This window comes from Phytophthora sojae (assembly GCF_000149755.1).
Source record: "Phytophthora sojae unplaced genomic scaffold PHYSOscaffold_3, whole genome shotgun sequence".
Taxonomy (NCBI): Eukaryota; Oomycota; class Peronosporomycetes; order Peronosporales; family Peronosporaceae; genus Phytophthora; species Phytophthora sojae.
Genome location: NW_009258117.1, coordinates 9,776,679 through 9,803,139, shown reverse-complemented (window position 1 = coordinate 9,803,139; position 26,461 = coordinate 9,776,679). Strand labels below are relative to the sequence as shown.

The window sequence follows — 26,461 nt, the reverse complement described above, 5'->3', positions numbered from 1 at the left end:
GGAATAATGATCTCGTTCCACACCGCGTCACTACGGTTCCACGCAAAACCTAAAGCATCTAGCACGTCCCTGTCTCGACCTGCTTGCTCCGCGTAACAGTCATCAAAGCGACATCGGCTTACAACGATTCCAAGAGGTATTCCCCACGCTTTCTCTGGCCATGGAGGACATGCTGGAACAATAAACGCTGTGGAATGATGCAGTCGCCAAACTCTCGCCGATACACTTGCAACGACGGCAGAATCTTCTTCGTCCAGTCACGTTCAGCGATCGACATCTCGTAGCAAAACTCGATTATGTCCAGCTCTTCCTTGGACATGGCTACCTGAACGCTATACGCTTCCTTCTGACGAATGCGCTCAGCCGTTTTTCCGAGTCGATAACCCCACGTCAGTCTTGGCCACGTTTCGTCATGGCTTGGGACAAATTCTTGCGGGACATCTGTGTGCTAGTGCTCTTGATGAAACCTCTGCAGCGCCGGAGGACACTGTTATCCCACTTATATTGGGCCACATTCCTCACGAAGCTCATTCTCTCCAGCTCCTCCTTCATTCCAGCGGGAAGAGGCGACTTGTTCTCGAGCTTGTAGCGAAGTTGGCTAACAGCGCGCCCTAGCTTGTATCCCCACGTCACCAATGGCCAGCGCTCATCCCCTGTAGGAACCACAAGCGACTGCGGCACGAGGAGATCGCATTCAAGTCCTTGTACGTCCGCAGCGCTGCCAAAATCTTCTGCTCCCATGCGGCCGTCCTATGGTAATTAGCAGCCTCATGTGGCGCGTTTTTGACACTACCAGTGCTTCCTTCCGCCCACGAATCGCTGAAGCTCCGAAGAGCTAGACGAGGACGCCATCTTGTGCCCAAGCAGACGCCTGGGTACGCGCTGCGGGGCGCCCCTGGCGCAGTCGCGCTAGAGGCAACGCTCGGCGAGCTGCGTGCTGAAGCATTGCGCGGGGAGCTCATGGATATCTGTCAGCTCTAAGGGTGTGCACCTGCAAAGAAGACTGGTCGCAGCACACATGATCGTTCCAAAGGAGCTTTTTAATCTAATAGACTGCTCTGCGGTATCACTACAGATACTTCATGAAAAGAAGAAGAAGAAAGCATACCCCACTCGCGGATACAAGCTCGCCATGTAACTTGCCATCTCTCTCTTGTTAGGCTTTTTGTTTGTTTGTTTTATTCCCCAACTGTTCACTGCACCCATTAATTAGCCCCACAAGCTACTCAGCTGGTGCGGCGTCACTTGATCGAGAGCGCTTGAGCGAAGACCTCGGGGCATATACACACGCGCGATCGGAAGCATTTTCGGCTCTTCAACAGCAAGTCTCCGGATCCACGGGTCTTCATCGAGAGCGAAAAGTTTGTAGCCCACCGTTACCGACTCGGGCAACGAACACAGGATACACGAAGTGCCGAGGAGACCGCTAGCTTCTTGGGGCTTGAGATAGTTGAGCACGGCTTCCTTGAATTTCTGCACTGTCACCACAGTGGGCAGCCGAAGGGGGTCGGGCGGCAGTGGATTTCCACTCTCAGCCTCGGCTCGAGCGGTTTCGACAGCTAGCACGAACTTGTCCACTTGCTGCCAGCCGAACACCACGGGCGGGTGACCAAGTTGCAGGGTCTGTTCGTACAGATGGCCTTCTCCATTTGCCTGGAGGATTTCTTCGAGCTGGGCGTCTGCGTTCATCATTGCACCGTTGCTTATTTTCTTTGTTAAGCCGGAATGGAGAATGTAACGTTGGTGAGTGAAAGAACTTACTTCGGATAGAATAAAAAAGACGAGCTTTGACATTTAAAAAAATCATTTTCACGTTTATCATGGAGAAGCTACTGTATTGGAAAAAAAGTCAAAAACTCGTTACAGAAAACGATGCTGGCAAGCGCTTACAAGTACTCTGTAGTAATATGAGATCTCCTTGAATTTGGCCACGAAGGCGAACGATAGAACCACTCGTAGGAGTTCTGATGGCGTGAATAAGCTCTTAAAAGAACTTCAGTTGTCGTAGAAATCTCATATAACACTTCGAAAACCTCGAGCCAACTAAGTAACTTGCCAACGAAAGCCAATTTGTGACTTTGACTTTCACTTTTCCATGCACGAGCTCTGATTGGTCGCACAAATCATAAATTCCATCAGCATCAGCACAGTATGGCTACCAATCCTGCTCCGCCGCCTCCCGTGGCGCTGCGCGGCCTCAACTTCGCGTTCGCCAAGGTGACGATCGGCGGCCATCTCGTCAACCGCCTGCAGTATGACCCTGTCACGGGCGCCCCCATCGGAGACGACGACCGCGTCCTGCGTGACGTGAACCTGACGCTGCAGCCCGGACAGCGGGTGCTGGTCGTGGGCGGCAACGGCGCCGGCAAGAGCACGCTGCTGAGCATCCTGGCGGGCAAACACTTGACGGCGGACGACACGGCGCTCATCTTTGGCCGCGACAGCTTCCGGGACACGACGCTGAACGCCCTGAGGACGTTCGTGAGCGCCGACTGGGGCCAGCGAGCGGTGGCCTTCGCGTCGCACGCCATGGCGTACTCGGCCGACATGGCCGTGGAGGAGATGATGGTGCAGCTGCAGAGCGAGCACCCGGAGAGACGCGCCAAGCTGCTGAAGGTGCTGCGCATCGACCCCAAGTGGCGCCTCCACCGCCTCTCGGACGGCCAGAGACGCCGCGTCCAGCTCTTCCTGGCGCTGCTGAGACCGTCCCAGCTCATCGTGCTGGACGAGGTGCTGGGCATGCTCGACATCATCTCGCGCGAGAACGTGCTGGCCTTCCTGAAGGAGGAGACGGAGGTGAGGCAGGCCACGGTGCTGCTGGCCACGCACATCTTCGACGGCACGGACGTCTGGGCGTCCCACGTGGTGTACGTGCGTCGTGGCAGTGTCGGTTTCTTCGGGCCTATTGAGCAGTGCACGGACGGGCACAAGGTCCCGATGTACAAGGCGGTGGAGAACTGGCTGCGGCAGGAGCTGGCCGAGGACGACCGGATTGAGAGAGAGGCGGTGGGCACCGGAGGGGAGTTTGATCTGGCCAACGCCCAGAACCGCGCTGGCGGATACGCGGCCGGACGACTGGGAGGCGTAGACATTGGCAGTATTTGAGAGTTTGAAGGAAGAGGAAGAATGGGAAGAATAAATGGTAGCGCCCCATGGCGTGTAGCTGCCGAGAGCACCAAAATTTCGCAGTGTCCCAATGTAGTCGTTGGTGGCAATATATATACCCACAGGCTCGCTGCTCCAGATCTTCACCATAGCTCTACTCTACTGTATCATCTTCTGGCTAAACGAAGGTTCAGCGGCGAGGCTCGGTTCCTCAGCTCGGATTGGCGGAAATTTTCAGAAGCGAGAGGATGGGTGGAAGATGTGTGGCGTTAGCTCCCTAAAACAGTACATCAGACAGATAGTGGGTACAAAAGGGGATGATGACTTCCTGCAATGTAGCCCGTTGGTTATCGAGGCACTTTACTGTAGTGTGATGTGAAAATCTCCAGCAAAGTCAAATTGAAACAATAAAACCTTACATCTAATCCGTATAAGAACAAAGTGACTTCACCATTAGGATCCCTACACGCCACCAATCTAAAACAAGTCTATGCTTCAGCGTACATGCCCTCACTCTTGAGCAGGTGGCTAAAGGCCGTGACCAATTCACTTTGCGCGATATCAACGCTCGGGTCCGCGATTTTCTCCATCAACAGCCGGTCCAAGTGCTGGCGGATGGACTTAATGAGCACACCGATGCGAGCCACGGCGTTGAAGCGGATAAATCCATCCAGCGTCAACAGATTCTTCTCGTGAACGACCTCGAGATGCCCACCGAACAGAAGTAGCGCGTATGGGTTCACCATTGTGCTCTCGCGCACGAAAATCTTGGACGTCTGCACGAGCTCCGTGTACAGTAGCCACGGCGAATCGTAGCTCGTCTGCGAGAAGTTGCACGACGACGGGTGGAGGAACACACGCTCGCGCTGGCCTGCCTCTGTCGCAGAGCGGACGAAATAGCGGATCTGCTTGGCGTTGTGGTCTTCTTCGACAACACCATGCGCAGCTTGAAAGTACTTTTGTTCTGGGTACACAACCTGCGCCACGTTCGCGTACAACCCAGCACAAAGTGCCGCCTTGATGATGCGCGGGGCGTCCGAGTTCTCGTTCAGGTTGTCAGCACTCGAAGACTCGTAGAAGCCGATATTGTCCAGTTGCTGCAGGTACTGCTGCTTCAGGTCCAAGATGGACTCCATCGTGTCGTACGACAGACCGATATCGCGACAGAATCCACGCTTCATCTTCTGCCCACGCAGCGGCGCATAGCGTTCCACCAACTTCCACAGCAGCAAGTGGTCACTCTTCCAGCTACCACCCAGCTCCTTCTTTAATGCATCCTGCTTAGCACGCATCTCCGGGTCCGACATGCTCATCAAGAACGGACTGCGGCTCGAAATACAGGCCGCAATGATGGCTACTGGTTCAATACAGCGCAAAATCGATCCGTAGACAAGGAACTTGCCAATGCGAGCGTCGAGAGGCAGCATGGCCAAGTGGTTACCCAGTGGTGTCAACACCACCTCTTCGTCGTGGATGTTTGCGTTCCCACCACGAAGCTTGTGCTTCGGCGACTCGCCCACACCACGGAATGCTGCAATGCCCACCAGCTCTTGAATGGCTGCGTCGATAGCGTCCTCATTAGGCGGTTCAATGGCTTTCGAGAGGAAGCCCTTGATCGAGCCAAGCTCCAGCTTCTTAATCTGCAAACAAAGCTGCTCCAGCGAGACACGGTGGATTTCTGCTGACAGCTGCGCATCCATAGCAGCGAACCTCTTGTGCGAGAACAATCGGTAGCAAGTACCGGCCTGGACACGTCCAGCACGACCCTTACGCTGGTCCGAAGCAGCACGAGAAGCCCAACAGTCCAGCAGCTGGGAACGCCTAGCGCGGTTGTCGTACACCATCTCCTTCACCTTTCCTGAGTCGATCACCGCAGTAATATCGTTGATGGTGATGGAGGTTTCGGCGATGTTGGTACTGACGATGACCTTCGTCTTTCCTGCCGGGGCAGACTTGAACACCATCGCTTGGTCAGCGCCCGAGAGTGAGCCGTGAAGCGGAAGCGCCCAAACCTTTGACGCCAGTCCGCCATTACCATGCGTCAGCATCTCTACCAGACGCTTGATTTCTGCGGTACCGGGCAAGAACACAAGAATTGCTCCATGCGCAGTACCCGAACCTTGTGGCTTCTCCAGAACGAGATGGCGCACCAAATGCACAATAAGATCGTAATCGATCTTGGAATCATCCACACGCGCAGCAATCTCCTCGGATGACATCTCCGACACGGGTTTCTGCTTTTCTTCCTCGTTTTCACCATCTCCTCCTTTCTTTTTGTGTTTCTTGTCCTTCAACAAGTACTTCGGCACTTCGTAATGAGTCTGCTCGAGAACTTCCTCGAGGAAGTTGCATTCCACGGGGTAAGTAAAGCCGGGAATGTCCAAGACGGGGCATGGGGTGCGTGTGATGGACGAGAAGTAGTTCACAAACAACTCTGAGTTCATGGTAGCACTCATGAGAATCACTCGCAGATCGGGGCGCTGAGGTAGCAGGTCCCGAAGAATCGACAGCAAGAAGTCCGTATCCACATTTCGCTCGTGAACCTCATCGACAATCACGTGCGAGACACCCGATAGCTGCCGATCATTCAGCAGACGCCGCAACAGGACACCAGTCGTACAGAACAGGAGCCGCGTGTTAGAAGACTTCTTGGCGTCCATACGAATCTGGTAACCAACCACATCTGCAATGTCTTCGCATCGCTCTTGTGCGACACGAGTGGCTACACCAATAGCGGCAATTCGCCGTGGCTGAGTACAGATAATGTTGCACTCTCCACCAGCGCCTCGGTTGATGTACTCGTCCAGAATGAACTGCGGAATCTGCGTTGTCTTACCACAACCTGTAGCACCGCAAATGAGAACCACTTGGTTGTTCTGGACACACTGAATCACTTGAGCTTCTTCCTTGCCCGCGGGGAGCTTCGCACGAGCAGCGAGCATCTGCTGGAAGTTGCTTTGCCCATCTTTCGCCTTCCTAAGCTGCAACAGTTTCTCACTCATGCGACGAACGGCTTCTGTATCCACACGCTTCAATGGATGATTCGCACTCTTGTTGTGGTTGCCACCACGACCGCCCTTCTTTTTGCGGGCCTTCGACTTGTCCTCCGATTTGATACTCGTGTTAGCGGGGGCTGGCGACGGCTTTGCCGTGGACGCTTTTTCCACTACAGACTTCTGTAATAGATGGATTCTAGCTGGGGTGCTCGAGAACCGCTTCTTGTCCTGCAAGTACGTATCGATTGCAACGTAGATGTCGTACAGCATCGGTTCTCCCATCGAATGCACGCAGCTTTTGAGAGCCTCTCCACACGCAGCGATTAAGTGAGGCTGGTGCTTGGCCTCGGTAGAGGTCAGAGCCAAAAGAGGAAGCTCGAACGGGTACCTGGACGCAGTAGGTAGGAAAACGTGCAGTCGAACAGCATCCGTCACTTCAAAATCAAGCAACTGGGCACTAGAACCATCATCCAGCGTCGTAATCTTCAGCTTCTCGTCATAGATAGCTTCCAGCGCGAAAATCTCGTCTTGCCGCTGATTCAGCAGCTCCTCTTCATCGTCAGGGGCCTCGACAGCTCCATCGGTCTCCTCAACGCTGAAATGCTTCTTCACATGTGGAAAGAGCTTCTGCAGTAGAGTAAAGAGAGTTATCATGGACGGGGTCTTCAACTCATCATCACTTAGAGCAGGGTTTCCCTGCACGAACTCGTTGGCAACGGAAACGGCGTCGCGACGGTCGTAGCCAAATTTCATGAGTCTCTGAACAAGCACAGTCGTTCGAGCTGGCGCAACTGCATCGGTTGATGAGCTACTCAACACAACATCGAGCTGCGTTCCCTCCGGATTAAACTTCTTGGGCAAAACTCCTTCAGGGATGTTCAAACACAGCCAGTCGAAGATCGCAGTCATACGCGCGTCGTCAGCATCCTCGTTCCCTGCACTTGCATCACGCGGACAGTTCTGCAGTGCCCCCTTAATCTGGGCCGGGATGAATCCAATCGCCTTGAGTCTCTGCGTCGCCTGCTTTTGGAACTCCTCCTCCTCCAGCTGCCTGTCCGCGTCGTTACTCTCCTCCTGCACTTCTCGCCCCTTCAAACTCTTCTTCTGCATCTCGCCCAACTTCCTCAAAATGCCCTCAATCAGCTCTCGACACGGCGCACTCATCATCACCTGCTTGGGCAGGTTGGCTCTCTCCCTGTTCTCCCTCGCGCGCATCTTCTTGTTCCTCTCCTGAGTGCGGGCCAATTTAGCAGCCTCAAACTCCTTGTGGGACGCAAATTTTCTGTCCATCGTCAGCGTCATCGGCATCTCCTTCGTCTTCTTCTCTTCCTGCTTCTCCTCGGCATCGTCCGCAGCCCAGAAGTCCATGCCGTTCTCCTCCTTTTTACCCTCATCCTTGACCTCACTTTTAGTCTCCTTCTCCTCACTTTTAGGCTTATTCTTGCCCTTCTTCGTTTTAGAACTTCCAGATGCCGTTCCAGATCCTACATTTCCAGAGCTTTCAGACCCCAGCGCCAGCCACAGGTCCCGGTACGGGTCCGGCAGCTTGCGCTCGTGCGGCCGCAGCGGCTCCACGTGCTTGAGCGCCAGCAGCGCGGCGCAGTGCTTGGCCTCGTCCTGCGAGTCGAACTCCTGCTCGGGGCAGAAGCTCAGGTCCTTGCTGCTGTCCTTGGCGTCGGGCAGCACGCAGCGCATGCGGAACTTGGCCTCGTCCCTGCTGCGCGTCCTGGCGTAGTAGGCGTTGCGCCGCTTCTTGGCCTGGCAGAACTCGTGCAGCAGCTGCTGCGGCGTGCGCTGCCACTCCTTGCACAGCACGCCCTGGCGCAGCGCGTCCCCCTTGGACACGCTCACGGTGCCGGCGCCGCGCTGCCGGTGCCCAGGTTGCCGTTGACGACCCATTATTGCCTCTGATGAGCGACTCGGCGAATGTATGGAGGAGGAGTGATGGTCGTCAGTCTCATGCGTACTTAAGCCGTGTACCATTTTTATGGTACAAATTGTTCTTGAACTGTCGAAGGCGGCCGCGGGATGTCGCCGTGGAAGTCGACATTCCGAGCAATGAGCTAAAATAATTATACATGTAGCATTGTAGGTGCCGATGTAAGCCACCAGCTTTGTAGCGTGCAATAGATAGGTTTCGAAATTCGCTTCACCCGCACCTTCACCCTCAGAGCAAAATGAGCAAAATCGGGACCAGAGTTACTGGAAGCTGGTCTAGATAGGTGCGCATACAGTTGTACAGTCTACCTGTATAGATAATGTTCGGAATTGGAAAGTTCGCACGTGAAGTTAATGAATTCGTACAGGTGCATCTGAGGATCAAATTCTGATGGCTTTGCAAAATGTAGGGATTTTGCCCACTGATTGCACACTGATCTGTGTGCAAAAAGTGCAACGAGTGCGAACTTAGACGGCTGTGAAGGTAAAGTGAGGGTGAGGAACGCTTCGAAACCTATCTACCGTAATATGGAAGGTGTCAAAGCATTTGGAGGTACAAGTTTTGTACCCTTATGTACGGATATTCAAATCCGATTAAGATGAATGTGTTAGCTAATAAGGCGTGGACATTCCAACCGCGTTAAGGACAAAACAGAAAACATGTTATTACTGACACTTTGTTTATAGCCTTTTAGGCATTATGGACAATGGTGGACAGTTCGCGAGACACACTCTAAAGAGGTAATCCAGGGCTTTCTTCCATAGGAATTAGCTAGTGTATCTCTCAAAATTCCGGCCACGGTTAGCTTCAAGTTTTTGGTCCTTTATTTTGTCCTTGATTTGGGGTTATTGTGATTCTAGGACAAACATCAGAGGGTGACTTGCGTTCAGTATGGGACCAAAACTGTTGGGGTAATCGAGTCAACTCAAATTAACTACGAACTTTCGCTAAGTTCGCCAAAGGCTATTTCATAATTGGCTGGTTTGTATTTTTTTGGTGCATAGTTATCGTTAACTAGTATCCCTCCCCAAGAACCTCTACATGTACTAAAAGCAATAAACTCAAATGGACCTACTGTACTTATACTTCACGACTGTGCAAGTACGAATCGCGATTTAACCGCATCAATCGAAAGAGGCGTGTCTTGTGCTTCTTTTAACACTCCACAGTATTGAGAACTCGTGGAGTACCATCGGTCTGAAAAAAAAACTCCATTTTCGGACCTCCGGATGTTATTGGGGCGTGTGACCTAAATATTTTTTTTCGATTTCATCCTATTGTATATTATTGGAAGCTAATCGAATAAGAGTTCTTGTACGCGTTTCTCGAGTAACGTATAATATTTAGCTAAGTGACACCAAGGGAGCCTCAATTAAAAAAAACAAAAAAACGTATAATATGGACATTTGCAACGATTCGACACGACGGTGATTGCGAACGGTGATTACATCGTGGCTTTCGTGAGCAATTGGAGTGCCACTTTGCGGGGAACTATTATACGTACATGCATTCCATTTTCTTTTCTCCTCAACAGCCCACAAAGCATCCAGCCTTTACCGAGTATGCGTACGTACAACCTCCTGTCGATTGCAGTCCTAGTGCTCGGGTTTGCTGCATCACACTCGACAGCCGAGAATTTGAGCCCGACAACCGACCACGAAGATTTTGCCTCATGAAGCTGAGGACTACGCCAGCGACGACAAAGGTCTCTCACGAGGTCTCAAGACCACCAAGACCGACAACCAACAAGATGAGGAGAGACTGAATTTTTCCTTTGTCAAGAAGCTCCCGGTGGTATCGCAGTTGAGAGCAGCTGCCGCGGCACGGAAGACCGCAGCTCAGGCAAAACAGGCTGAACTAAGTGCGTTGTTCAAGATCACAGACCCTCGAGACCACATAACTTTTCAGAAGTTTCAGATGTGGAGGAAATACAAGTATTCGCCACAGCAAGCGGGGGAGATGATGGCCACGTTTAAGGTTGACCCGTAGATTGTGAGTGAGGTTGCCGGAAAGTACCACAATTGGAGGATGACGAACGCGGTGAAGCGGAGCACCGAGGTTGACGTTAAAATTCTTATCTAGTGTTGCTGATTCTATACATATAATATCATAGCCTAGCATTTCCTAACGCAAAATTGTTAACATCTCCAACCTACCCGGGTGGTCAGTAAACCTTCAGCTGTATTACGAATCCCTTGTTAATAAACTACAGTACCTACAGTAATTAGTCTGGCCCAGACTAAATCTGAATACCAGATTTTTGATCGCTCACAATTTTAAGTCTGGCCCCAACAGTGACAGACTAATTTTGAATTCAGACTAATTATGAATATCTAAAAATGTCCGTTTCCCAGTAAGAAAACCATTATTTTTGTGAAATGATGTGTTTATACGTATTTGTTTTAGTATTTTTATAGTGTAGCTATACTTTATCGTGGCTTTGAAGAGAAATCAAGACTAAATCGTCGCAGATGGTGCTTCTCTAATGGTTAGAGAAGGCTGATATATGGGTTGGATACCCAGGTATCTATTATATCTTGCAGATATTGTACGAGACCTAGTAAATTGGCTGCAGTCAAAGGCGTTTTTCAGCATGCGGTGCCTTAAAGTAGGTGGGGGTGGACTAGAATCGTGGTCACCACGTCAGACTAATTATGAACATTTTTAGCCAGGCTAATAATGAAGACGTCCATTTTTGCTCGACACGAATTAGTCTGGCTCAGACTAATTTTGAAGCCAGACTAATTTTGAGCCCAGACTAATTACTGTAGCCACTGTAGTTCTCATCCCGAGATGGAGTGCATCGTTTTAACAGAAAATGAAAGCTTAAATAGAAAATCAGGATCGACAACAAGCACGAAGTCGTCCCACGACAAGCCCATAAGACGATAAGTCTTGCGGGGGCGACTTCGTGCTTGTTGTCGATATTAGCTCTCTATTTATTAATAACCTTTCAAATTCCGATTCATGGACGTCGACTTCTGTATACTATACCGTCACCCGTAATAATCACCTCTTTTGCTACTTGTGGACAGTGTCAGATCGTTTGGCCAGTCAGTTCCCTATTTCCTCACCACGAACAAGCCCGACATTCTACCCCCCCCCCCATTAGTGTTTCAAGCACCACACAACATGCGTCTGTCGATTATTTTTATTGTCATCGCTGCAATGCTGTTGCTCGGACTCAGCTCCGCTCTCTCCACGACGAAAGACTTCGACCACCAACACACTCACTCGGGTTAATTCCCTCGAAGACGATATGAGGAAAGAGTGAATCTTTCCTTTCTGAAGAAAATGCCCGGTGTATCGTCATTGAGAGCAGCAGCCGCTGCACGGAAGGCAGGCCAAGAAAGCCGAAAAAGCCGCTCAGAAGGCCAAGACATTAGAAGTATTCACGATCAGGGGGACTCGAGACCACGAAGTTTTCCCGAAATTCGAGCAGTGGGGCACGCGCGGTCTCACCGGGTAAAGCCGAACACTACATGCGAGCCGCTGGGATGACAGACAACACTATTGACGACATCGTGCAACGCTTCAGGGATTGGCTCTCCGTCAAGAACGGATTCCGGAACTAGGACGCTGCGACTGCATGATGTGGGCATGGGAAGTCGTGCTGCGTGCACTTCACTGTCCGCTAGGTTAAGTATCGAGCGCGTCTGCGCATTGATCACGTTAGAACCTACACGATAGCCTAAACCGCAAAATATCGCCAGATTTGTGGTGTGTGCCACGAACATGGCAGCAGTTTTGATGCAAGGGCTAAGTGAGGCGTTAACTTACAATACCTCGTTCCCCGCTAATAATTTCTTAGTTTACTCCCTTCTCTTTGGGTAAATTTTTTTAGCACCTTCGCAATGGACAGAAGGCAAGTTTGGTGACCGCATCTTTTAGCTTGACGCTTACCGGTGGCACTCAAACTACCAAGGTAAAGCTCTCAAAAATGATTTCTTCTTGTTAATAATTTAAGCAGAATAATATATTATATAAACTAATTTTATAATTTTATTTAAAAAATAGTGCTGATGAAAAGGTGTCAAAAATTGAGATTGTGCGAAAATCCAAGTTTTTGACACGCCAGACCATTTTCGACACTCCCAGACATGGCCTCTCCACCAGCGGCTCCGCCTCTAGGCACCCTCCTGTTGCCGGAGATGAAGGCCGTGGCCGCTGAGGGCGCGCGCCAACTCGACAAGCGCTTCGCCTTCCTCTGGAGCGCAGCGCACCGCCTGTTGCCAGCCAACGCCGCGCTGGCCAACCACATGATGTACGTCAAAAGCCCTTGACCTCCCCTGAAGGAAACATGCTAAACGTTGTCAAAAACTATTGAACTGTGTATTATTCAGCGCATCGATGCTGCAGCAGGCACGCGCAAGCCGCGCGCAGCTTCCCCAGGCCGTCCTGGACTTTATCTGCGAGCGCTGCGGTGGGCTGCTGGTGCCCAGCGTGTCGGCGGACGCGCGCGTGCTGCCGCAGAGCCGGCGGTCGCCGGCCAACCGGCGTCTGGCCAGGCAACAGCGGCGCGCGCAGCAGCAGAACGGCGCCAATGGCCCGCGCGTGGTGCGCGAGGCCCTGGCCACCATAGTGGTGAGTAGAACCGAGTAGAACGGGGTAGAGTGGTTCTACATTTGCTTATCATTATTTATGTTTTGTAGAGGGTGACGTGCCGTCGATGCAAGCACGCCAACGACCGGGCGGGGACCTCGGTGGTGCACAAGGCCAAGATGAAGAAGAGAGCGAGGGAGGAGGCGGCGGAGGGCGACGAAGCTCCGGAGACGAAGAAGTTGAAGGCCGACGAGGGTGAAGCTGAGCCAAAAGTTGAGGCTAGTTCGGTTGTGGAGCTGAAGGTGGCGCCGACGAGCGTGTTTGCGCCGCCGCCGAGTCCGCCGCGGAAGCTGCTGGACGGACCGAAGAAGAAGAAAAAGAAGAAAAAGACGCCGCAGCCGGACGCCGCCGTGGTGGCTGTGAAGAGCAGCTTGAGCTCCTTCCTGCAGGGTCTGAAGCCGGTCACGCGGAAGTGAAAAGGGTGCTTATCTGCGGGGTAAAACAATGCTGTTCTAGACTTTTTGCTACTGTACTGTGGGTTTCTGGGTGTTGTAGAGTGTTATACTTTACATGTGTGACGGGGTGCGTGAGAACGACGAGGTGAGCGAGTCCAGCTCGTTGAGCTGCGAGATGAAGTCCTCGCCATTGCTCTGCCTGCTCCAAGATTGCATCCGTGTCGGGTACCGAGCGCTGGTTTGTCTGGAGAGGCTCCTTCGAGCGGACGAGCGTGCACTTGACAGATCGACATCTTCGTCCTCTTCCTCATCACCACCACCTATTGCCCGTTTAGGAGAAGAACACTTCTCCAGTGCCAAGCCTGCAGACTCGAGCTCGCGTTTGATTTCCAGCTCAATCGGCTCTGCTGATTGAGCTATATGAGGTTCGTCGCACTTGTCGTGGTTCTCCTGGGTGTGGTCCGTGTGCTTTCGGGCACTAAGACTTCGAGCACTGAGTGCTTCGGCTCTTCGATCCTTCACTTCTTTGGCTAGGATTTGGTTCCTCTCCGTAATTTTGAAGATCTTGCCCAGGATACTGAAGAGCTTCTCGCGCGGTGGATCCTGCTGCTCCTCCAAGATCTGCGAATGACACGAGGGTCAGTCAATATCGTCCGACTGATTCCCCACAGCATAGCCATTACACGTACCCGTCGAGTATCTTGGATCGGCATCTCCACCATTATCAGCGTCTGGTTTTGCAGGAGTCCGTCGTAGAACTGGTGGAAACCGTCGACAGTGATGCAGTTGCCGTCCCAGTACAACGCCTGCAAGCTCTTGTTCTTAGGCAGCATCTCACCGAGAGCTTGAGCCAGCGCGTCTCCACACGCATTGCCCGTGACGTCAAGCATCCTCAGCTGGGCGTTAGGCTTCGCCAACGCGTGGACAGCAGCCGTAACGATGTGGGTGCCGAAGACGTAGGAGCCTGGGCACTTCAAAGACAACTCCCTCAAACGCAGAGGCTTCGTGGCTGATGAGTGCATCGCAGCAATCGCAGCTTCACGCGCCCCCAGTCGAAATCCAGCGTTCTGATAGTTGGTGCAGTCCAGCACTCCTCCGAGCATTATCGCCAAGGCATTCGCTCCGGCCTGTTCGACCTCACTGGGATTAGAAGGAGCTACGCCTTCACTGTAGCATTTCTCGTTCTGCAGTTGGCGTTTACGATGAGCGTTGCGCTTGATGAAGCCATTTCCTTCCAGACTCAGCGAGGCTAGAGTCTTGCAGCCTCGAATCGAGTGAAGAAGCAGCACAGCCTGCATCAAACAGAAGAGAGCAAAAGGCTTAGAACGAAGCTCTGGCGCTGGAATACCTACCGAGACCGTACCGAATCATCGTGAAGCCGCGAGTGATCCAGTCGTAGCGACATCCGCGTTGCCCAAGGAGACTCGTCCAGTAGTTTCGCCAATACCTCAGCTCGGTGGCCGCTCAGATCGTTGTCGCTCAAGTCGACCATACACGTGCAATCCCAGTCCCGATCCGTGTTCGCAAACATTGGGGCCAGAATATTTCGCAGGAACTGCTTGCGAAGGCCGTCAGCGCGGTGGACGGTCCGTCCATTCCTGCGTGCCGCTGCAGTTTGAGCCACGACGGCAGCTTCGGAGAGAGCCAAGAGCGTGCCTTCCTTCTGCAGCTGAGGAGGCAACAACCGGTGGAAGTGTCGATAGCGCTTCATGCCGCGCAAGATGATCGTCGTCAGGCTTTTGGACTTCCCCAGGATGACACCAAGATCCTCACTGGCTTGTGTGCGCATCTGGTTGTACGACAACTCAAGGTGAACGAGTGAGGACTCGTGCAACATGGTGTTGAGCTTGAGAGCCTGAGCGAAGATGTTGATGTCGAGTTGAGTACGTGACACGTCGAGCCGCTGGAGAGCTCGTGTTCTAGTGATCCAAGTGGCCAGATGCTTGGTACCTTCCAGTCCGAGATGGTTCCCTGCGATGTTCAACTCCAGTAGCAATACTCCAAATGCTTCGGTAGTCGACAAAGCCTCCACGATCCGACAGGACGATACCGTTGAGAGACCGCATCGCTCAAGCTGAAGCAGCTCCAGGCCATTAGGCAGTTGGTGCAATATATTTGCGAGCTCCGTGGCCATAGCGACTGTGAACCGGTTGAATGAGAAATCCAAGCACTTGAGTGACAATTTCTTCTTGGAATTGCTTTGCCGCATTGCAATCTCCTGTGTAACTCCTTGAAGAGTGCGCAGTGCTCGAACAGACAGCTGCACGTTGGTCAATGTGAACCCTTCGATCGTGGACTGGGGTGACAGCAGAGATTGGAAAAGTATCGCCAAACTCGCGTGGCCCATCGCCAGGTCGCTGATGACAATCTCTGTGAAGCACCGTGAGCACTCCAGTGTTCTTACTAAAGCTTGGATCTCTTTTGACTGGAAACTTGCCACGGACTGAGCGGAGGAAGGGAAGCACGCGACAACAATAGCCCGAGTGAAGGCTTGTAGCGCTGTTTGAGGGTGTTCATGCTGCTCGTAGCCGTCAACTCCACGCGGAAAGCCAAGACAATACTGGAAATCCATACATCCAGACGTAGTAGCACATTCCTCAAGTCGAATTGGTACGCTGTCACGGAAGCGAACCCCCAAATCGTCACAAAAGGCACGATACGCCATTGTCATCGCAGTGAAAAATGGGTTCTGCTGGGTAGACGCAGTCGAACGTGCGACCTGACGCTCTTCATCCTGGTTCTCGCCCTCGTCTGGGAAGAATTCATGCCAGTGGCAATCAGGCGGAAGCTTCATCGGCGGTGGCTGCTGCTGTGAGAAAGTCAATCGGAGCGCGTGTAGCAGCCGCTGAAGGAGTCGCACGAAGCTCTCCGAGTGTGTGCCTGGGTCAAAGTGCAGCATTACAGGCTCTTCACAGTATCCGTCCACCTGCTTGGGCAAAACAACGATGCGGATGGATATAGTTGACGATGTCGACGAGTTTGCGGCTGATGGCGACCGCGATCGCAGTGCTGTGAGCTTCTGGACGTGCATCAGCTGGTACTCCCGACGCAACACAAGAGACTTGCCGAAGACTTTGTGCTGCTTCAGAATCCACAGCCGGAGAGCAGAGATCACGAAGAGCCTGGGGCGGAACTTGGACCCCGACTTGTGCAGCATCACCCACTTCATGAGCAGTGGCGTATCGCTTCGTCCGTCAAAGAGCTTGTCGATTGTCGCCTTGCCCTGTGGACTCAACTCGATGTAGCTGAGGCGATTGGTGGGCCATGACGTTGAATCGATCGTGCTCTCCTCTTCGCCACAGGCAACGGGCGTCTTCATTGCCTTGATCTGTATGAGCACAACAAAAAGTGACAAGTGACAACCCAGCGTTGAACAGCGTTGGTCGTGAACTCGCCGTGTTCCTTGCGTAAATATAGAGGAGATTCCAGGAACAAGCGGCATAACGGACAACTTACATGTGCATGTACAGGACCAGAGCGAGCTGGTCGGCTGGATTCATCAGACACAGAGCTTCCTACTTACACACCAATGCATAAGAAAATACAGAGAGGCTGCCGGCTTAGACTCGAGCGCATCGGACGTCCGCCATCTCCTTCCCGTGACCCGAGGAGCTCGCTACAGATGCCAGCAGTAGCAGTGAAGAAGCGCACGACTCCACCTTCAACGTCGCAGAGCACTTCTTCGGGAATTGTGATGCCATCCGAGGGGGTTCCGCTTTCTTCTTCTTTGTGGCGGCCTTCGGAGGGGTCCCCGTCTTGGTCTCAGTCGGGTTGCCTGCGTGCTCACGGAGCTTGTAGCGAGTTCTGCTCGACCGCAGCAGCGGTCTATCTTGTTCGCGAGTGGCAGCCTTGACACAAGCACCCGTTCGCCGCGAAGAGCCGAGTTGGCGGGGGTTGATTTCGGTCGTGAACTTCACTTTGAAGAACCATTCCGGAAAGTCCTTGAGGTCGGGGCCGTAGGTGCGCTTCAGCGTCTTGAGACGCTGCCGAAGCGCTTCCTTGGGCTTCTTCGTGCCTTTCATCCGCTTCTTGAGCTGATCCCACAGAATATGGCGTCCGTGGCGCAGGAACGCCAGTGCCAACTGGACGAGCTGCCGATCTTCAGCGTCAGTGAAGTCGGACATACCGGGTGTCTCTCAGATGCTGCGTCTTCTGCAAAACAGTGAATGCATCGCACGCAAGAAGGAAGGTTGATAAAATAGGGTGACCCGTTGACAGGACCTGACTACCCATGGTCGATCTCCATCAACTCCGGTTACCAGAGAATGGACGCAGTGAACATGTATACGAATTTTGAAGGGGTCCAAGTAACGCAGACAGCCAGGTACTACAAGCGCAAGGAACACGAGGCGCTTAGGTTGATATGAGTTGATTTGAACACCATTTTCTATCCATGTGACGCGACGCATCAGCCCAGCGTTCCGTGTGCATGTCAGCCCTTATGTAAACAACGTCTGCCAGATGGAGGGTTTGACCCAGTTGTAGTCATCACGGTGGACAGCCTGTTCAACACAAACCAAAGCGAGTCGTAAGATATGAGTACAAGCCCAGCAATGAGCGAGTCGTAAGATATGAGTACAAGCCCAGCAATAAGCGAGTCGAGGTAGACGTACCTCTTCAGCTTGGGTAAGCAGCTTCTTCAGTACAGCACGGTGGCGATCGGAAAGCGGCGGAGGCTCCGTTGTCGTAGTCGTACTTGATGCACGTTCCTTCTGCTCTCGGATCTTCTTTTGTGCACGCTCTACATCGAACAAAGACTCGAAGTACTTGAGTTGTGTGTACAACGCGCTGTCAGGATACTCGAGCGTAGTGGTTGCTCTGCAGCCAGCAGCCGAGCAAATATTTCCGTTGCCGCGGAGTGACTGCTTTTGTGTCCGCGTCTTGCACGTCACATCAGAACAGATAGTCCACGCCTCGTAATACTTCTTCGTCGCTTCACGCGTCGCGATGTGAAGTCGGTTAGATAGCACCGCCTCAAGATCATCGCCAACATTTCCGTAAATGCCCTCCTGGTCGAAACCCCAGAAATCTGCCTTGCACACTGGGCACAGGAGTCCGCTCGATAGCGAGCTGTCCTTCTCAGACGTGCCGAACACGCCGGGGAAGGCGCTCGCCATTTTGCAACGATCGCACGTGATCTCCAGAGGAACGCAGTCCTTGAATCTGTCGGCATCATTCTGCAGAACGCTGGGAATCGCATCGCCACCATCATTCTCTTCACCAAAGTGGTTAGCGGAGTGCGAGAACTTGGCTGTGTCAAGGCCTAGGCAGTGCGCCAACTGAGGACTTGATGTTCCTTCAATGTGGGCGCACAAACGGTTTACCGGTGGGTGAATCTGTGACTCAAGGTACCACTCAACATCGATGTTGAGCTTTCCACCAGCCCGCGTCACCTCGTCCGGGTGGTAAGCACGGCGACCGCTTCCAGGCTCTTCCTCTTTGCACAGCACATACGGAATGTGTGTACCCGCTCCGACCGGCTTTCCGAGAGCACGCAGCGCGAGCGCCACTTGCACGTGATACTGCTTCGCGCGGTCCGGGTATTGTTCAGGCTGCTTGTTCAGGCTCTTCGTGATGACATACTGCGCAATGGGCTCTTTACCTGAGCGCATGCGCTCCGCTACCTGCTCCAGATGCTCGTGAATGCTCTCCACCACATCGTCGCGAGAATTTCCGGACAAAATGAAGTCAAGGACTTCATTACCCACGGCCTTCGAGATGACACACCAATCGCGACGCACCATGTCCAGACCCTTCACTTCTTTGACGAAGGTGGGCTCACTATTCGGACGCTCCTTGAGAACCAGTGCTGCGTACTTCTTCTTGTTCAGAAGCAGAATCCGCTTGAAGATGTAGTCGACCTCGAGTTCCAGCAACTTGAAATGCTTGTTACACTGGGCCTGAATTTCACGACCGATGCGCTTGGCTTCGTCGAGAGTTTCAGTGCGCGAATCCACCATAATGGAATCCGTATCACCGTAGATAACATCGTAACCACATTCCTGCTCTGCCACCTCCTTCGCGCGCTGCAATGTCTGTCGACCAGTCGATGTAATCAACGCAGCGATGGGCTTGGCGTAAAAGCGTGAGAATCGGAAACCAAGACAACCGTACATCGAGTTTGCCGTCAGCTTGATGGCCTTCTGGCGGATATCAAGCATAATGGCCTTCTCCACGTTGCCCTCCTTCTGCTCAATCTTCAGTTGCTGCTTGACTTGCTTACGCGACTCCAACAAACGCTTAATCACAGCAGGCAAAATACCAGGCTCGCTCGCACTACTCGGTAGCGCCGGGATCTCTGAATCAGCGCTAGCGTCGGCGTTGTCAAGGTTCTGATCCACGTCTTCATCGTCCACAACCTCGTCGTTTTCAGGCTGAGGCATCGGCTTCGATTTCTTTTTCTTCTTTGAAGCTGACGGCGCACCAGGCACATCCTCGTTCAGCTGCCGCTCAACCGTGGTGAAGCAGATGTTGTATTCCTAAATCGGTAATGACACACAGCACAGATTAGTGTGCCAACTCAATCTGCTTCCAATCCGGGATTACAATACGTACTCGAATGATAGACGGATACAAACTCATAAAATCCAGCAACACCACGAAGTTGTCATACAGACCCTTCTTCGGCGCAAACACCATACCACCTGCATACGAAGCCTCTCGCCTCTTGTTCGACTTGTCGGCTTCAGTTCGAGTCTTGAACTTCTCCGGGACGATAAATTTATTCTTCGACCGACTGAACTCGTGCAGCAGCAGATACTCAATTCGCTCTGCACGTTTGTTCGCTTCCAGCGTGCGTGTCCACAAGTAACCACACAAGTTAGCCAGTTGCTTCGATAGGGGCAAGATTTCAAGCTTGTGCATCAACTGCAGCACAAACATGGCATCATCCAGCGTGTGGCGAAGGAACCTCACGAAATTCTCGGGGCCTCCAAGAAGAATTTGAGGGATCTCCGTCATCTCCACATCAAGTCGCTGCTGGTGCAGTAGGCGCTCCACAAGGTACGAAAGTGTGTAGTTGTTCTGCGACGGCAGCAGCTCTTTAGATGACACGTACGTATCACAGAAAAGTCGACCATTGACCATGTCGTCCATCCTGTACTCGTTCCAGCCTTCACCCACATTCATCGGATTTAGACGACCACGACGAAGTCGAGTCAGCTTTGACCACAATCCACCGAGCTTGAAGTTGTCAATCCGGGAGATAAGCAATTCCAGCGCGTACTTGTGCAGGTTGTGACCAACAATGACATCCGGGTCGTCTAGCTGAAGGCGGTTGAGGAAATAGCTGAGCATAACACGTTCGTTGATCTCCACTCGCAAGCGTTCAGTGTTGATAGCCCGGGTGCCATTCTCCGTCTTCATGCCAAAGCGAATATCTTGCTGAACTGCGTCCGCGTAAGCCTGCGGGAATCCGTTGTTTTCATCCAGAGGGCGGATCACAGTAAAGTGTGACTGAGAATGCTTAACTCCCTTCGTGCCCTTGCCACCACCCTCAGCGCTGATGCCCGTTTCCGTAAGCGCAGAGATAGCAACCACTTCGTGTTTACCCGTGTTGGGGTTGCACACACTCTTGAGGCTGAGACTCATCACCGTAAGAGGAGGCGGTGCCATGCCACCGGCAATGGGAGTCACATTCTTGGGGTCGAAGGTCTCGAACTCCATCTTACAGAAGCTGACGCCCTCGTTGCATTTGCGGACATTCTTGATCTCAACCCAGCCAGGTCCCAGGAGGCGGCGAGTAAGCAGGAAATTCTCCAGTGGTCGAGTAAAGGCACCGCAAATGCGAGTAAATGTCTTTCCACCACGCGAGCAAAAGTCGGACGGCGGCGCCGGGTATCTAGCAGGATACTTGACCTTCAGGAACAGGTTCTTGCCGCGCGGAATGTTCGCTTCTTCGAAGGCGTAGTTGCGCTCCACGAGCTTGGTCCTGAAAACCTCCTGGTCGCGTCTACTGGTGATGCAGGACGGGATCAGAACGTTGTGGATCTCCTCGTGCATCTGCATCCAGGCCTCCTGCTGCTCCGTCTCACTTAGCTCATTGAGTGGGGTGCCCTTCGGGACCAGGTACATGTATCGCTGCAGGTTGTTCACGACCACGCAGCAACTTCTGAAGGTCGGCGGCTGCTTCGATCCTTCGGGACTCGGGATCTTGATCTTGCCAATCAGGTAGATCTTGCCCGGGCGTTCACGCACTTCCACAGCGTCCATCCAGTACATCTGGATGGAATCAGCGGCGCCGACCGGAGCTTCGGGCTCGGCTTCATCTGCGTCCTCCATCTTGACATTCGAGTCGTCACCGGCAACGTTCCACCACTCGGCGACTTCATTGGACGGCACGGCGCTCATTGATACGTCTGCAGGCTGGTGCTTCTGCTCCACAGGCGCGGCCAGAGCCCTCGCAGTGGGCGCAGACGTCTGCAGCCGTGCTTCACGCGCCTTGCGAAGCATCATCTCACGCTTGCTCATCACGGGCTTGGCCAACTCAGGCTCCTCCTTCTCCTTCTTCATAGCGACTTCCTCCTCATTGGTCTCACGCTCCTGCTTGTCCTCCTCAGCACTCGCCTCCTCCATCGGTTCGTCCACCTCATCGGGCTCGTACGCGTTGTCATCGCCGTACTCCACCGCGTCCTCCTCCTGCTCCTGCTCCTCCACGCCCACCGCCTTCACACCGTTGTCCTTGTTCGCGAACGCCGAGGTGCTGGCCGAGTACGGCTTCCTGGAGCTGAAGCCCGACGTGCCGCTCGAAAAGGCCGACGTGCCGCTCGAGTACGACACGGGGCGCGCGTACGCCTGCCTCGACTCCGTGGGGTTGCTCGTGAGGTCGTCCAGCATGCTGTCCAGGTCGATGTCTCTCTTGGCATTGGCCCTGCCCGTCGCTTTGGCTGCTCCGGGGGGCCCCGCGCCGCTCTTGGCCGTCTTCTTGCCCGCCGAGGCCGAGAAGAACATGTTGGTGATCTTCTGGCCCTCGCCGCCGACGCCCAGCTTGGCGCGCTGCATCTTCTTGGCGCGCCGCACGTAGGACGAGGACAGCGCGCCGGCGCTGCGCTTCTTGCCGGCCGCGGCGGCGTCGTCGTCGTCTCGGTCCCGCGCGCCGCCGCCGTCCTCCGGGTCCGACTCGAAGAACTGCTCCTCGCCGTCGTCGTAGTAGCCCATCTCTCCGTCGTCGTTCTCCACGAAGGGCAGCCCCTGGCGGCGCTGGCGCACGATCTCCTCGTACTCCTGCTCGGTCACGGCCTTGTAGATGCTCTCCTCCTGCGGCTTGTACTGCGCCAGGCGCGAGGAGGACGAGGCAGACTCCTCCGCCGCCGCGCTAGCGCCGCCGCCTCCCTCGCGCATGCGCTTGATCTCCTCCAGCGCCTGCTTGCGGCTCGAGCTGCTGCGGCGCGAGCCGGCGCCCGCACGCCTGGAGCTCATAGGCACGGACGGCGCTCAATGCGGAATGGCGCCAAAAAGGGAAACCTACGAGGGCCTCCCAAAGGTAGTATACCCGTTGAAACGGCATGATCATATACAGAAGGGACAATAGAAGAGTACGTAAGATGAACCTGTTGCAACGTATAGAAAACGGATGGTTTTTGCCCAATCAACGCCTGGTGAGCCCGTTTTCCCGCCAGATTTCTTTGGGCGACGATTGATGGCCACCAAGCGGCTGCGCAAGGAGTACCTGGCCATGCAGCGCAAGCCCGTGGACTACATCCGCGTGGCGCCGCTGGAGAAGAACATCCTCGAGTGGCACTACGTCATCACCGGCACCAAGGGCACGCCCTACGAGGGAGGGTTCTACCACGGCAAGCTCAAGTTCCCGCCCGAGTACCCCCAGCACCAGGAGGGTGCGGAGCTAGCTCTACCGGTAGCCCCGCCGCCATAACAGGCCTTCGGCTCCGACGTGACCTCCTACTACGTGCAGGTACGACAGTATGAGCTGGTTCGACCAGCCATGGAAAGCTCCAGGCCGCCGAAGGCGGTGCCACGGCTTGCCACGGTGATAAACGCTTTGCAACCCTGCATAAACGAATTCACTTGTGTTTTGTATCCTGTCTCCCATACGGCGTCGTTTGGCTACCGTGACTTGCAGTTTGTATAGGAATTGAGTTGCAAAACAGACTGATACTTGCTACCGTGTGCGCAACCGAAGTTGCAAGCGATACCGTACCATTTGGCTACAGTTCAAGCAACAATCCTGGTCGATACCATGCAGCTGGCCAATCAGAGGTGGCGATTTCTAGAAATACAAAATGTACCGGTATTAACAGCTCTACATTATCGCTGGGACTACCGTCAATGGATTTGTCACTTGTGAGGGGGCAAGGTGTCCAGGTTAGGTTAGTTGCCGCAGACACTTGTCCGAGAGCCAACACCAAGGCGATGGCAGGGTAGAGCAGCATGGCAGAGGCCAGGTTTCTTCCTTGTGTTGCTGGTTGCTGGTAAATTGGAGAGTGTCGAAGACCTTCGCTCTGCTAGATTATGGTTTGCAGCCACCGCGCGCGTCCATCCAGCCTCTTTCCAAGCTCATGATCACGAGCAATAACGACTTCAGCGATTGCGATGCTGTATGTTTTCCTTGACGATGTTATTGTGCTTTGCAGTTATTTTGCCGACCATTTTAGACGCTAAATATGGCAAAGCCTCACAGCTGGAACGAAGTTACGGCGGAGGTATTCCCGCAACGTGCCACTTGTCGCAGTAGGTATCGCTGTACACTCATCTAAATCAATACGTTTGCAGAAGTAGCGCGCAAAGCTTGAGAGCTTCCTGTGCGAGGTACATTAAAATATGCAGTTGTACAGCCGGGACTAGCCCGGGGACGCCTGTACATGTATTAAACGTGTACACGTGCCTGTCCTCCTCGTGGGTGATGAGTCCGGGTCACCAGTGTACCAACTTTGGACCACAAACAACCTTCTTTGGGACAATGGCAATCTAAAAAAGACGAGAACAACCACAACAGCTGGAAAGTGATCGTCGACAACCACTTTTCCGGTCACTAGCAACCTGCACTTTCTAACTGTACTTTCTCAAGCATCGTACCGGTACCGGTAGCCAGATTGTCAGCTCCCAAGCTTGATCTGTTGCTCTGTACCACGTACGCTGCGCCGCTGTGCCACCCCGGGATCTGCGAAACGCCCGACTCGGCCATCTCGACAGTTGATGTATTCGTGAGGCGAATTCCCGCTGCGAACCGGCAACCCGATGTAGCTCCAAACGTGTGGCTTGTTCAGGGTGGCCTGTCCTACTCGGCCTCTCTGCGTAAGTACTGCAAGACCGTTGGAGCACGTGATGATTTCAAGGACTAACATTTGCTGTGGGCGGTTGTGTTCCAGTGGACCTTCCGATAATGATACTGTATTCGCAACTGAAGGGCGAGGCGAACGTGTACACGATGGACTACCGCGGGGTTGGACAGAGTACGCCCTTGAAGTGTGCGGCCGAAGCCAAGTCGTCAAGAGCGGTCGATCTGGATCTGGAACTGATCCCTGCATGTGCAAAGGAACTCGAGGAGAAGTACGGGGACCTCGCGGCCTTCTCGACCACCAGCGCTGCCATGGACCTGACGACTTTCATCTCGAAGTATGGCAACGATTTCAGTACGACCTTGTACGGAGTGAGCTACGGTACGATCTGGGTGGAGCGCGTGATGCATCTCAATCCTCCGGAGGTGACGGGGTACGTTCTGGACAGGGTCACCACGACCTCGGGGTCGTCGCTGGATAACTTCTACAGCTTATCGGATTTAAATGGCGCGTTCGATGAGGTTGCCGACTCGTTCATGGCTTTGTGCTCAGAAGACAGTTCGTGCAACGCGCGCTTCAAGAAGAAAGGACTTAAGGCCACGCTGCAACAATTGATGATGAAACTCGACAAGAATCCGAAAGCGACGTGTGCCAAGTTGCTGAAAACTGCGCAAACCGGCCAGGACGAGGACCCGCCATCGTTTGTGCTTCGCTATCTGCTGGGTGCACTTTTAGACACGAACATGCGAACGCTCATCCCGCCAATCGTATACCGATTGTTCCGTTGCGCGAAGAAGGACGTCGCCGTTTTGACACAGGCCATTGAGACCATTAACCTGGGCTTGAAAGCCACTGCCATGGATAGAGGCTCCGAATCCATCGTGCTGGAGACACTCGTGGGCTTCTCGGAGATGTGGGAAGCGCCTTCACCCTCCAGTCAGGAGCTCAGGACACGCTTCGAAGGTACGAGTATGAGCGGCTGGCTGGCGTACAAGCAGGTACCCGCGTACTGCGCGTCCTCTAAGGAAAAGTCGCCAACGTGCAACAAGCTCAAGGTCGGCAACTACAAAGGAAACGGCATCATTTACGAGCGCGACGAGTACTGGAACAAGGCCGCCAAAATCCCCGAGAAAGCCAACGTGTTGCTTATGAACGATGGACTGGATCCGAGGGCGTCTCCGAAGTATGCACAGGCCTTGTTGAAGGCTCTTGACGGCCAGAAGAAGGAGCTCGTCACCTTCAAGTACACGTCCGGTAGCAGTCTCATCGACAGCAATAACGAGCCAGCTTGTGGTATGTACGTCCTTTCCTCTTTCGTGCAGCACGATGGCGACTTGACCAAGCTGAACAAGACGTGCCTTGAGGACGAGGCGGCATTTAACTGGACGATACCGGAGGTTTACCAATACCCGATCTTGAGCACTAAGGACGCGTACGACGGTGAGTTCGACCCGAGCTTGAGTGCCGATGAGGCGTCTAGCGATGCCGTCGACTCATCTGGCTCAATGGAAGAAGACTCGCCTGGTCAGGCTTAAGCCTCAATTGATTCAGCCAGCAACAGTTACAGCATCTCTTCATCCGAAGTCGAGGACATGAGCGCAGCGGTCGAAAAAGTCACGGGTGGCGGAACGGGGCCTGCGCTGGAAAGGTTTGGGGCCCTGGCGGACAGCAAGTCGGTAGGCGGAGTGCGTTTCTTGGAAGATGGCAGTAAATGAGTCGGTGGCGGATTGTGCAGCATAAAACTGTCGGGCATTCGGTAGGCTGCGCGATCACTCATTGACATGTGAATACACAAGCCCGTAGATTTGTATTCCGTTGCGTGTCGACAACGAACGCTTTCACCAACTTTGTCGTGGAGAGCTCCCATCTTCTCTGCTTACTCGTGACCCACAAAAGAAGATCCGAGGTTAGTTCGAAGTACTGCGTAATATATGTAGCACTGCACTACTTCGTATTGTGCATTGCACGAACTTTGGCACTCTAAACCAACGAGCAAATCCTTCCCGGTGTTCATATCTCGCAGCCTAACTCTAAGTTAAAGTTAAGCTAATCAACCGCCAGTACCAAGCACAACGCAGAGCAAGAACGGAGCGGTTGCCACTGCAAGAATAAATCGGTTGTCGCTGCAAGAAAACAAACTGATAAGGTCCCGATAGAATGGCGCCAACTCCTTGCATAATAGTAAGCACC

At 53.5% G+C, this 26,461-nt stretch overlaps 10 protein-coding genes across 10 annotated transcripts; 5 read left to right on the top strand and 5 right to left on the bottom strand.

Annotated features, from left to right (window-relative positions):
• Positions 1 to 390: 390 nt before the first annotated feature.
• On the bottom strand, positions 391 to 741 carry PHYSODRAFT_330255 (hypothetical protein; the record flags this gene model as incomplete). The annotated part of the gene is made up of 1 exon (XM_009526882.1): positions 391 to 741. The coding sequence occupies one exon, from the start codon at positions 739 to 741 to the stop codon at positions 391 to 393; it is 351 nt and encodes a 116-aa protein (XP_009525177.1).
• A 468-nt stretch (positions 742 to 1,209) lies between these two features.
• Positions 1,210 to 1,692, bottom strand: PHYSODRAFT_330254 (hypothetical protein; the record flags this gene model as incomplete). Its single annotated transcript, XM_009526881.1, has 1 exon — positions 1,210 to 1,692. One exon carries the CDS (start codon positions 1,690 to 1,692, stop codon positions 1,210 to 1,212), a length of 483 nt encoding a protein of 160 aa, XP_009525176.1.
• Positions 1,693 to 2,151: 459 nt separating this feature from the next.
• On the top strand, positions 2,152 to 3,105 carry PHYSODRAFT_490630 (putative non-intrinsic ABC protein; the record flags this gene model as incomplete). Its single annotated transcript, XM_009526880.1, has 1 exon — positions 2,152 to 3,105. One exon carries the CDS (start codon positions 2,152 to 2,154, stop codon positions 3,103 to 3,105), a length of 954 nt encoding a protein of 317 aa, XP_009525175.1.
• Positions 3,106 to 9,544: 6,439 nt separating this feature from the next.
• Positions 9,545 to 10,029, top strand: PHYSODRAFT_299735 (hypothetical protein; the record flags this gene model as incomplete). Its single annotated transcript, XM_009526879.1, has 2 exons — positions 9,545 to 9,646; positions 9,703 to 10,029. 2 exons carry the CDS (start codon positions 9,545 to 9,547, stop codon positions 10,027 to 10,029), a joined length of 429 nt encoding a protein of 142 aa, XP_009525174.1.
• A 2,162-nt stretch (positions 10,030 to 12,191) lies between these two features.
• PHYSODRAFT_492907 (hypothetical protein) lies at positions 12,192 to 13,058 on the top strand (the record flags this gene model as incomplete). The annotated part of the gene is made up of 3 exons (XM_009526878.1): positions 12,192 to 12,304; positions 12,384 to 12,624; positions 12,693 to 13,058. The coding sequence occupies 3 exons, from the start codon at positions 12,192 to 12,194 to the stop codon at positions 13,056 to 13,058; spliced, it is 720 nt and encodes a 239-aa protein (XP_009525173.1).
• Positions 13,059 to 13,148: 90 nt separating this feature from the next.
• Positions 13,149 to 16,356, bottom strand: PHYSODRAFT_493059 (hypothetical protein; the record flags this gene model as incomplete). The annotated part of the gene is made up of 4 exons (XM_009526877.1): positions 13,149 to 13,441; positions 13,523 to 13,658; positions 13,727 to 14,329; positions 14,401 to 16,356. 4 exons carry the CDS (start codon positions 16,354 to 16,356, stop codon positions 13,149 to 13,151), a joined length of 2,988 nt encoding a protein of 995 aa, XP_009525172.1.
• Positions 16,357 to 16,957: 601 nt separating this feature from the next.
• On the bottom strand, positions 16,958 to 17,161 carry PHYSODRAFT_433994 (hypothetical protein; the record flags this gene model as incomplete). Its single annotated transcript, XM_009526876.1, has 1 exon — positions 16,958 to 17,161. A coding segment is annotated over one exon (204 nt), but the record flags the coding sequence as incomplete, so codon positions are not given.
• Positions 17,162 to 17,476: 315 nt separating this feature from the next.
• Positions 17,477 to 22,454, bottom strand: PHYSODRAFT_496258 (hypothetical protein; the record flags this gene model as incomplete). Its single annotated transcript, XM_009526875.1, has 4 exons — positions 17,477 to 17,539; positions 17,651 to 19,516; positions 19,593 to 21,527; positions 21,708 to 22,454. The coding sequence occupies 4 exons, from the start codon at positions 22,452 to 22,454 to the stop codon at positions 17,477 to 17,479; spliced, it is 4,611 nt and encodes a 1,536-aa protein (XP_009525170.1).
• Positions 22,455 to 22,674: 220 nt separating this feature from the next.
• PHYSODRAFT_497843 (hypothetical protein) lies at positions 22,675 to 22,908 on the top strand (the record flags this gene model as incomplete). The annotated part of the gene is made up of 1 exon (XM_009526874.1): positions 22,675 to 22,908. One exon carries the CDS (start codon positions 22,675 to 22,677, stop codon positions 22,906 to 22,908), a length of 234 nt encoding a protein of 77 aa, XP_009525169.1.
• A 1,216-nt stretch (positions 22,909 to 24,124) lies between these two features.
• On the top strand, positions 24,125 to 25,806 carry PHYSODRAFT_488107 (hypothetical protein; the record flags this gene model as incomplete). Its single annotated transcript, XM_009526873.1, has 2 exons — positions 24,125 to 24,287; positions 24,362 to 25,806. Coding segments are annotated over 2 exons (1,608 nt in total), but the record flags the coding sequence as incomplete, so codon positions are not given.
• Positions 25,807 to 26,461: the final 655 nt, after the last annotated feature.